Source organism: Anopheles moucheti, chromosome X (genome assembly GCF_943734755.1).
Source record: "Anopheles moucheti chromosome X, idAnoMoucSN_F20_07, whole genome shotgun sequence".
NCBI lineage: Eukaryota > Metazoa > Arthropoda > Insecta > Diptera > Culicidae > Anopheles > Anopheles moucheti.
In genome coordinates, this window is record NC_069142.1 from 10,981,862 (window position 1) to 10,993,524 (window position 11,663).

The 11,663-nt window shown below is 46.0% G+C and overlaps 1 protein-coding gene across 1 annotated transcript; it reads right to left on the bottom strand.

Moving 5' to 3' along the window:
* Positions 1-995: 995 nt before the first annotated feature.
* Positions 996-9,243, bottom strand: LOC128307101 (progestin and adipoQ receptor family member 4). The gene is made up of 6 exons (XM_053044828.1): positions 8,974-9,243; positions 7,438-7,653; positions 6,476-6,579; positions 6,144-6,281; positions 3,859-3,999; positions 996-2,155 (listed from the first exon to the last, which is right to left on the bottom strand). The coding sequence occupies exons 1-6, from the start codon at positions 9,227-9,229 to the stop codon at positions 2,048-2,050; spliced, it is 963 nt and encodes a 320-aa protein (XP_052900788.1). The 5' UTR covers positions 9,230-9,243; the 3' UTR covers positions 996-2,047.
* Between the last annotated feature and the right edge of the window lie 2,420 nt (positions 9,244-11,663).

The following is an 11,663-nucleotide window of genomic DNA, read 5'->3' on the forward strand; positions in this document are numbered from 1 at the left end:
AGTGATCACAGATATTGGGTTCTCCACAAAAACAACTACGAGGATCACGCCCCAAAAACAAACAAAACAAACAAAAAGAAACACCCAAATAAAACCCTCGAAGCACGGCGATTCGGAGCGAGAAAGTCCCAGTGCTGGGCGAACGGAGAGATAAAACCCAGATCGATCATGTGTTGTTTGATGGGGGTTTTTGTTTTTGCTTTTCCTCTTCTTTCTCTTCTACTTCTTTAGCTATGTTTAGTTGTTGTTTTTTTTTTAAATACAGTGTTGCCAAACGCAGCAACTTCACCCCGCCCCCGGCACTGTGTTGCCACAGGTATAGTAAGTCTATTCTTAACGCTAGAGCATTCATGGGAAAATTAATACTTAAACAGCCTTTCGTAACAGTTTCTTAGCTAGTTTTTCCTACGGTAAAAGGTACGACGAACGAAGGATTGCACCTTGACGGGTAGCACACCTAATCTGGGACTGGTGATCCGTCCGTCAGGAAAGGAGGAAGGAAGGACTCTTCGATAGATTCCGCACAGACACAGGTGAAAAGCAAAACTGTAAAGATCCCAACGAAGTTTCGGCCCCGTGGACACGCACCGCGCGCGCGTGTGTGTGTCTAAACGTACAGCAATCGATAAGTGTTATCGCATTATACACTCACCCACCCACACACACACACACGCACACCCACACGATAATCAACATGAATTGTCTCAATTTTGATCTATCTACTGGTAATTAGTAGCTATTAGGAATTCCTATCCACGTGCATCACTAGGCAGCGTGTGCACCACGCACTGGCCGCCATCTTGTATACTACGGAGCGATAAGACTACACTCTTTCAAATAGGTGCATCTGTGGAAAGAAGAGGATAGACAGAGCGAGAAAAGAGAGAGAAAGAGAAAGATAGAGAGGGAGAGAAAGATAGAAAGAAAATGTATGTTAGTTTGACAGCTAAGTGTTCGAGAGCCGATTGTTAGTAACCTGTGACGTCATTGTGACGTTTATCCGCTGCCGCACTACTACTATCAGAACCAACGCATCGACGCGGTACGCAGCTCTGCCTGTAGCCTAAAACAAAGCACCCGTGTGGGCTGAACCAGCATCCGCGCGGTATCATGTTTTTTTTTTCTTTTGAAACGAGGTCATGACGCTTACACATTAAACATGAGGGGAGAGGAGGAGGGGGGGGGGGGGGGAGGTCGGTTCTCGTCCTACCGGCCCCCCAAAATGGAGTATTGGTATTGGTTTATCTTTTCTGTTTTAATTGTTGTTGTTCCTTCATGGTCTTCCGCATATGGTCTCGTTCAGGCACCTCACTCGATCACAAGCGTATCGAAACGTGTGTGTATGTGTTTGTATGGGCATGTATGTGTCTGTTTATATATGTGTCTTTGACGTCGGAAGGCGAGAAAGGGGAAACGTGTGGACAAGCCCCGCTAGTGGAACTTTGTAAGGGTCCTTCCCTTATCTTCGATGTTATTCCATTACTGGAGCAATGCGACCAAACGGGAAGCGCAGTTTGCGCGGCCATTTTGTAATAGTGGCCTTCAGTGCGGTGGCAACAATAGCAAGCATACTCTATTTGGTTGGAGCAAGAATGTTTCAAAGTTGCTTTTTTAATGCATTTAAACATATTCGTGGGCACGACGAGGAAGCCTGAATGAGTGTGTACGAATGTTTGTGTGTGTGTGTGTGTGTGTCTGTGTGTGTATGTTGAATGTTTTGCCTGTAGGTGGCATTGGTTCTTCACAATTAATTTCATTACCGGAGCCAGCCAGCCAGTGGCGCCTTTTACACCACGTTGTAGGCAGCTTGGCAACGTGCCATAGTATTTCTTGCTTCTTTCTTGCTCTTGGACGCAACGCCTAATTAGTTTACGCTACAAAATCGCACCGTTTCGAACGGTTTTGATGGATCGAAAATACCGAATTGACGGACGCGGGCTGTATGTGCTGGAAAGCGGCTGCTGGCACCCACCCGACGGTCGGCACCGGCATGGCAAGCAGCACACGGTTGAGCTAATAATGCTGCTGCTACTCCTGCCGTTGCAAGTCATAGCTCCAGATGTGACCCGTTTATCGAGTCTATGTTGAACGTTGAGGTATAGTTGAGCCCGTTACATTCTGCCCGCTGCATCCATTCGATGTCCCGTATGGTAGCCTGTGCGATGGTGGAAGAAAGATGATGCCAAACAAATGCATTACTATTTAAAACAACAAATAGATTAGCGACACAGGCGATATATACATATCTGGATTATGTACTGGAAGAGTCCTAAAGGAGTGGAAAGATGCAGACAGTAGCGAAACGTATACTACAGAAACAAGAGAGCCTGACTAAGCTAAGGTTGTTGCCTATGGCAAGAGTCTTTAAACGCCTGAATTCCAGCAAGCATCAGACTGCAAAACAATTGTGACGGTCTATAAAAACCTTACGGGTCACCCTGTAGTAGTCGTCTATTGTCCTTTAAAGATTAAAAATTCTTCCAAAACATTTTCTTCTTGGACGCGGGTAACAAGTGTTCTTCACCAATGGACAGACTCGCTATCCTAAAGACATCTCTGGGTATTGGAACTATATACGTATTGTCTATAACTTCCCTTCGCTAGCGTGAGGCTGTTACTCACGATTTTGGTCTAACATAGAGACGATGATCGTTCAACATCAGAATCATTGGGGAGTCGTTGTCCATTTCTCTTTAAGGACATCAAGAATTACCCCTCTGAAATCAGGTTAAAATCTGGTTTTTTCAATGTTGAAGTCTGTATCCTAAAGATATCTCTGGATACTGGGAGTAAGAATAAAATCCTTTCGGGTAGAGTAGTTCTGGACTCACTGTCTATTATATTTTTGGAATCTTTGGAATCCTTCCAATGTACTTCCCAGTATCTGAGTATCAGTATTCAACAGAGTCAGTACCCCAAGGCACCTTTGAGTACTGGGATTATAAATGTTGTTTATAACTTTCCTCCACTGGCTAGGCTGTTACCCAGGAATTTGGTCTAACATAGAGGCGATGATGAACGATCTATAAAAACCTAACAAGTGGAAACATTCTGCAGTTCTTTTGGGATCAAAAATCCTACCAACAAGTCTTCCTGTCAAACATTGATGAGATTCTTTAACTCAGAGGCATCTCTGGGTACTGGGACTATAAATCTACTTGTAATTAATCGTTACTAATTAATATAGTCTAACCTGGAGTTGAAATTCTTTTTCTTGTTTACTTTTCCACTATGGTCGCTAAGTCTGCTTGGTTACGTCATGAGAATGTATTTTGTATTGTGTACGGTCCAGCAAGGACATGCCATAAATGTAAAGTGCTTGTCTTTTCGTTGTCCATTTATACTGCCTTGGTGGATTTCTTGTTAGCAAATGGATAAACGACGTATAGCCTGGCATAGTAGCATGCACTAGACGTGCCCGAATGTAAGCAATATGGCATTCCTTCAACCTTCTCCGATCAATTCTAACCACGAATGTCCTGACCACAAGACTGCTATGGGTAAATAAATGGTATGGTATAATAGAAGCAAATCCAACAAATAATTTCTGCCTAGTGCTCAGATATATATCCATCATGGTAAGCTAGAATTTCTCATCGACCGTTACGTTTACCATGGAAACCTTGAAAATCTCGTGTGTACAGCTAAATTGCTCGCGTATTGATCGAATTTCCGTAGTTAGAAAAAAGAAAACTTTAAACCTTACATTCAGAGAGAGAAAGAGAGATAGAGAAAGGGAGAATAAAAAGAGACAGCGAGCGATAGAAATGCAAGCCGTGTGTGATGATGGAGTCAGTGGGTTTGAAGAAGGGGAGTTTCTAGGGGTGCATCGTGCACCACGTGACCGTGTCGACTTACCTGGTGCATGGAGTAAACGGCAACAACCACCAGGACGTGCATGATGTTATGCGAGTTCAAATAGATGTCAACACTTCCGGGAAACCATTTCTCGGGGATATGCATCGCTCCAATTACTCCACCCACGGCCGAGACGGCATCCTGTTGGGATTGCAACGGTATGACATTTAATACATATATATTTGCTTGCCTTTTGCCTTTTGTTTTCTTCCAACGCATGCGATTGGGTGTTGGATCGCCGCAGTGTTGCCAGCGTTGGGAGAAGCGAAGAGGTAGGGCAAAACGAACGATAATGATACAAAGTGAAACAATGAAATTATGCATTTACAATGCACCGGAAACGCTTGCACGGTTGCACAACAGCGTCCGCCCCACGGTGCGACCATCAAATCACGAATGCTGATGGACACGGTAATAATGCAACCCCGGCCATCGTCCTGACAGCCCCGAGAGGGAAGCCCGCTTTCACGCGGATGTACCATACGAACCGTGGTTTTTACCACTCATGAAATAACAAAACCTCCCCTTATAATGACAGGGACCAACCAATCGCCCACGCGACGCGTGATTTCTTGATGAATGCGCGCGCGTGCCGTCCGGTACGTACAAGGATATGATAACGGATGATTGCTGGTTGATTACCGGGTTTTGCGTTGCACAAGCGAACACGAGCGCGCCATATCGATTACAAACCCCCGTTACCACCCTTTTTGCCCCGCTTGGGTTCCGGACGCCTGCATGTAGGCAACGGCCGCGGACCGCTGATCACATGGCAGCCTGTAACATTTCAAACAGCGATTAAGGTCGTTAGTAATTTATGGACTATCTATCTCTAACTGGGCGGCCATCGTTTGGACGGCGCGTCGGAAACTTTTGCTCCATTGTTCCGGTAATGGTCATTCGCTTTGATTAGAAGCTGCTATATCCGGAAGACGTACGTAAGGGTGAAAGGGAGGAGTGTGGGTTCGGAACGAAAGGAAGTACCATTCGTTACAATATTTTTTGCTTCCCTTTCCCCTTTTCAACGCGTCCACCTCCACCCTCCTCTTCCATCCGGTTGCACATTGAGGCAATCGTCGATAGGGAGTATTACCGGTGAAACTATCATTAGTATACATTATTTAGCACCATCCGTGTTTGCCATCAGCACTGCACCCGTTTTCGCTCCTTTCGCGCTCGGTTTCAGGGTCCTCATCCACCCCCCGGGGTCCCCGGGGGGGTTTGTTTGTGGAACAAAAAACAAAAAAGGCAAAACAAAAGGCAGCTCGTTAAACATTAAGGGGGTGATACACTGTGCGTGTTTATAATTCATTTTTTTTTGTTGTCTTATAAAAAAAATCTATAGACTGTCCTTACTAGAAATGAAGACCTGCAATAATTACAGACAAAAAAGAAACAGCGAAACATGTCACTCCGAACTTCATCCATGAATTATCGATCAACGCCATGTGTTAAATAGCTGGTGGGCATTATAACTTAAAAACGTCATTTTTTCGGTTTGAAAGTGGTTAAATACTTTGAATTTTGCACTAATTGTACTGTCGTTGTACGTAGACGTTTTTGTATTCATTTAAAAACATTGTGTCTTTAGCACCAAATTATTATGTCCAAACCAAGATTTCTCTTCTTCGAAACAGGATTCAATTTTTCATTTTTCTATGCATTTTAAAAATTCTGACAGAAATTACAGAAAATTTACTGAAAAATGGAAATGAAACATTGATCTTACTTATGCTTGAGTTTATCTTACATTTAAAGTTATCCTTTAAAAAACTCCCAATAATCAACTTTCTATCCTCAGATTACCAAAGTGTACTACCCCCTTAATGGCCGTTCGCTGCGTTCAACGCAGCCGGGCCGGTATTGATGGAAAATAAATTTCATTTCAAAACCAACGGTTCCGGGGCCCCCGGCCGCATTTGTCCATTAATAATGAAGCTAGTGGGTAGTGCGGAGGCACATCACACACCGGCCAGGCGAAACAAATCGCACAAATAGCGACAGAACAGTCACAGATGCATCCAATGTTCGCGCGCTGCACATCAGCCGGAACGGAAGTTAATTGTGTTTACGGTTCGCAGGACCCGGACCAACACGATCACCAGCTGGTTGGTGATACGCGACCAGGAAGTCCACCACGCGCGTTGGCGAACTGGACAGGAGGGTGAGAAATGAAGAGCAAAAAAAAAAAGGAAAGAAAATACCTTCACCCCCTTGGGAAAGCGACTGGCAAAACGTGTTTAGGGGTGTTGAAGAGGGGGGAGGGGAGGGGGGGGGGCACTTACCTGCAAAAAGACGTGGGTGAGTGAGGTAGGATTTCCGCCACCGAGCTTCGAGATTCGCAGCAACGTGAGGATGATACGCATGCTGAACGGCAGCAGAAAGCATAACCGTCGCTGCCAAGGCGATGAAGCCGTCATTGCCTGCGTTACGTTAGAGGTTTTTTTTAGCGAGAAATGGCAAGGTTGAGAAATCGAAACAGGAAGAAACGGAATCAAGGTTCAATTCAATCAAATTCAAACAAATTAATGAAAGAGAAAGAGAGAGAGAGAGAAGGAAAGAAAGAGAAAGAGATATAGTTGGAGAGATGTGATAAGATGAACTGGACGTAACGTACCTTGAAGAGGCCCCAAATGCACAGCAGCGAGTAGGAAATGATGAGCAGCCATTTTAATGGGAAATTTAAACAGTATACCGTTGCCGTTACCATCGGTAGCGCTCCTGTTGATGGTGATGGTGATGTAGGGTGTGAAAAACGGGAAGGGTAATAAATATTTCCTCAATGCGAAATTCGCAACTGTCACGCACATGTATCGTTGTGTTTGGCGACCACGGCAAATTTCACCACGTGATCACCATTTCGCATTAACGGCAGGGATGTTTTAACGACATTGCTCAGATTAGGTGGGGAACGAGCGTCCCACCGGGAAATTGGTTGGAACGTGGTATGATCGGGCCGTGGCACCAACGGCTCGTCATCGCAATGAGGGAACTCGTCTAACTGCTCCAGTGTGTATATGCTCTAGTGGCAAGCTGGATGTAGACCGTGCTAGAGGAGCGTTAAACATCCCTGACGTTAAGGCATGTAGATCACGCAATGCGGAAGCGAGCCATATGTCACGTAGGGTATCTCTTTGGCGCTGTACGTTAATACCTGTCGGCGTCCTCCGACATTAGTGGGTATTGTTTGAGGATAGTATCATTGCTGTCCGTGCAGATAGCAGATGCGTTCAAAGGCCACCCCAAACACGCGTATGAAAGTGTGACAAAGCACGTAACGGCAGGTAACGTACAGTACCTTTTGAGATGCACAGATGACATTTAAACCTTCAGTGTATTAGAAATCTTCGATGAGCAGTCGTACCGACACCGACTGTCTTATCACGAATCTCTCACTTTAGTAAGCCATTAATATCTCGCAGTTTAGCGGGGCCGTGACACCCAAACACGAGCAGAAGCTTGTAAAGTCAACCGTCGAGCAGCGTCCAAACCGAAGAGCAGGGCAGACGGTCTCCTTCCCTACGTCTTCGGTTTCGGTCACTCGCACGCACGCTTGGACGCGCTGGACAACGGTCTTACCGAAACTTTGGCTGATCCATATGCCGAGCATGTCGAGCTGTAGCAGCCGGTAGTAGATGCCCTCGCCGTTCTCCAGGTTCATAAACAGATGGTAGACGAAGCTGCCGCACCACGGTGCAACGGAACCGACCAGATGACACCACGACAGAAAGCGATAATCTTTCTCCCATGGCATCATTGCCGGCACTGTTGCCAGGATGTAGACAATTGGAATGCCTGGACGGCCCAATCGTGCACGGCAGATCATTGGTGATAATGGCGATTATCGTAATCGTGCGCGTATGAAAAAAGGGGCGAGAGAGAGAGAGAGAAAGAAACAAAGAGAATAGAGTAGATTCATAGGCGATCGAACGGATCGTAATGTTTGGTTGTAGAGGTTGTAGAACGAACGTGCGAATGACGGACGAATCATATTTGAAGCTGCTAGCCCGTCAAGTGTATTCAAGTGTAACGCTCTGTAACGCATCTTTTTCGACCTATGCGAGGCATCGCGAAACCAAACCGAAGTTGCTTGCAATGTTTTGTTGGCATTGTTGGTACACTAATTACATTATTACTGTCTTCTATACTACTGTATTATGCTGTTGTCCTTATCAAGTTTTGAAAGAATCGGTTTCATAGTCATGAAGCTGAATGATTGACTCTGAATCTCTATTAAGAAGATTGGTGAATCTTTCAATCTCCAAAGTAGTACTGGCCAGGCAGTTCTGTTTGAATTAAAGGAATAACATCTTCAGAGATATATAGTTTGCCAGATCTCTGAAGATACATCAATCCTTAAGATTTATGAATCTCCAAAGACTATTAGTTGTGAAGTAGAATAGTTGCTTGCTGAGGATATATCTTGCAATGATAGAAATTTCATTGACTCCTAGAATATTTAGAGATATTTTTAGAGTCGACTCATGGCTCATTCCTTCAAAAATTATTTAAATGTCTTTGACTCAAAAATTCAATTAACAAGGCATTACTCCAGTGCTGGGTGAATCCGATTCAGATTGATATATTTGAATAAACCGGAACTAAATGAATCTGATTCTCTATTTCAAAGATTCATGAATCATACAAGATGAATGACCTTCTCCTATCAGCTCGTTCGTCGAGTACCTGGAGAATATTTTAAGAGTCGATTCCTGATATAAATCCTCACTAAAGACTCACTTGAATGATTCTTCTCGAAAGATTAATTAAGCAAAACACTACACTACTTTCCACTATTGTAGCTAAAATAAAGTGATAAACAAACGCCTATATCGATCTGTTTGTGCCACGAACGTGAGTTGCCCGGAATTTGACGGATTCTAAAGGAGAGCGTTACACTTTGTTGTGATAATGGACGTGTTTACTAAAAACTAACTTAGTAGATATGTCACTGCTTGATTGTTGATTGTTGCATAGTTGATCCGATGTAAGTTTACTATTTGACTGTTGAACGATGGTGAACGGTTGGGTTGCGAAAACACTACGTGCACGTATCACTTTAACATCTCTAGCGGGAAGGTATCGACAACGTACTAACAGCACCATAATACTTACCGTGTGTGAGAATATTGATGGTTTCATTGTGTACGTAGAACAGGCTGCTAAGGCAACCCTTCACACCCTGCAGCGGCCGGTAGCCGGTGAGCACGTACGGGTTGAACTGGAGATGCTGCGGCATATCCTTCCATTCGAGCAGATCGGCCGGTGGCGTTAGCATGCGTTGCACCTGCTTGAGCAGTGTCGTGGAGCCGCTGGACGTGGTCCCGGACGAGTCAGACGAACCGGTCGCCGGAATCGTATCCGGGGCCATCGCCACCGGTTCGACCGTTGGCGTTGGCTCCACTGTGACGGAGAAGATGCACGCGTCCGCGACTTTCCCTGTACGTCGGCAGCCGAGGATTATCTAACGCCAAACACACACTGCCAACTGTACGCTGTACGCTCCGGTGTCAACACTGGTTGTACGTTTGCTGAGGAGACTCGAACCCTCTTATCGTTAACGGGTTGCCCGTTTGACGCGTGACTGTTTGGCGTGACGCTGACCGGCTGATGTCCTGTCACTGTCTGAGCGTTACTAGCGTGCGTCCCCGCTCCAATGCGCTTCGGTGGCAGTGGCGGACACACTGGCTAGATGGTGCAGTCACCCGCTCGGACACCGCTCGGTGCCCAAGCCGTTAACCGGGACAACCGTTTCGGATTGCGCGCGTTGGTGAGAGCACAGAAATACTAACTTCCCTCCGCTGCCGTTCGAGAATCTCTCGCAAAACGGCCGGGTGCTCACGCGGTAAAGATGGTTTCTTGCATCCAGCAGGAACGGTTTCGTTATCCGCACCTTTTTTATATTCTCTATCTATCTCACTTGCTCGCTCTCACTCGCTTTCTCTCTTTCTCGCTCGCTCTCGCTCCTTCCGCTGGTAGAATCCGAGCTCGCTCAGGCTCCCGAGCGCATGGTGTGTACCCGTTGCGTTGGATTGAAGTTGAGCTGCCCGTAGCCGATGTACACCGCCGCCACCTACATGTTTATTTATGTAATCGTGAGATATAATGCCTGCGAAACGGTACGGAGCAAATAAAGAGCAAAATGTGATGGTTACGTACGGTGCAAAAACAAACCTTTCATCCCCCAGTAGCCCGCGTGCGGTATGGCTGTGTAAATCATCAAGGCCCTGGTAGGTCTAGCGAACTCGACCTTTACCAACTCGCCAGCTCAATTATTCAGTGAAAATTTTTCGTCGAATGATTTTGAGAAACTTTGGCAACAAACAACTTTCGGGTGAATGGTGCAACATGAGGAAACGATAATAAACGAACAGCAAAATCGCTGACTGAAACGGAACGCGCACTGCCGAGTGGTGTTTAGTACATCAAGCATTAGTAGACCTTGCGTTACTTAGCTCGACCTAGTCAAACTCTCCTGTTTTTTTTTTGTTCTCCATTCGCTCACAGGCGAGCGGGAAGCGTATTGTTGACATTAGAACCCCCCTAAAAACCATCCCCCATCCGGCTCACGGCTCCGGTCTACCTAATTAGCATCATTTCGCACACCGTTCACGTACTCGTAAATTGTACGCAACCCTCCTACAATCCCCCACACCCCTCACCCTTTTGTCCGGACATTGTACAAACAGTTAGAACGTGCTGTGGCAGATGATCACACGTTTTCTGCAAAAGCCGCAGTTCCAAAACAGCATAACAAAAAATCTCCACCACGCGAAAAATAAAAAAAAAACTATCCCACGTCTCCCCCCCCCCCCCCCCTTCTCCCACATGGTACTAGTTGGTGCTTGTGAAGAAGGGGGAGGAGAGGGAAATAAATAGGGATGGGGGAGAGAGGTTTCCTCTTGCCGACTGTCAGTTTGACGGTTTAAAATAGATCAAAACTGTACTGCACCGGTCACCAGAACGTGGGGCGAGCGAGAAGGAAGAATGAAGGGGGGGGGGGGGGTTAGGAGGTGATAGGGATCGGGGGGAGAAGAATGTTTCGATTAGGATGCTAGTGGACTGAAATTGCTCTCTTCCTCCCCCCCCCCCCCTTCCCCTTCCCCTATGTTCAGCAAGTCCACTCCCCCCCTCCCTCTCTCGTCTCTTTGTGCTCGGACCAACAAAAAAAAAAAATTGCCAAGTAAAAAGCATAATTTTTTTAAACCACCCTACCCCCTTCGTTTTCGCGCTCACGTGCTCGCAAACGCTTTCGCAGACGGACCGAACCGAACCGTGTACGTGTAGCTGTCGCGTGACATGACACAGCGGCCCGCAGCAGCGTACCTTACGCGTGACATTTTGCCCGGTGTGCGGGCAAAACTAGATCAGAGATTAGAACGGCAGACGGACGACGAGTGGCGTGTACACACACTGTTTTCTTTGGGTCCATCGGCACCACAACCGCAACACAATATGCCTGCCATTTATGGCTTTCTTTGATTTTATTTACTCGGAGTTGGGTAAAGGACTTTTAGTCCTGCGAACGATTGAGATTGGTTGGGGGCCCGGATGGGATTTTGGACCCGATGCCGCTACCATATACACCACCGAGCATCCCCGAAAAGCGTTTAAAACCTTTTTTTTAACCAACACATTACTGCTGCTTTGTGTTGCTGCTGGTCGCTACATCGTGATGCAGATAATTCGGCATCATCCAAATATACAACACTTAAATAAACAACCATAACGGCCAGCCATATGATAGTGCTGATTGGTGTGGGTTTGCTTCTATTTTTTTTGAGGTTATGTTACGTATCTAAAAA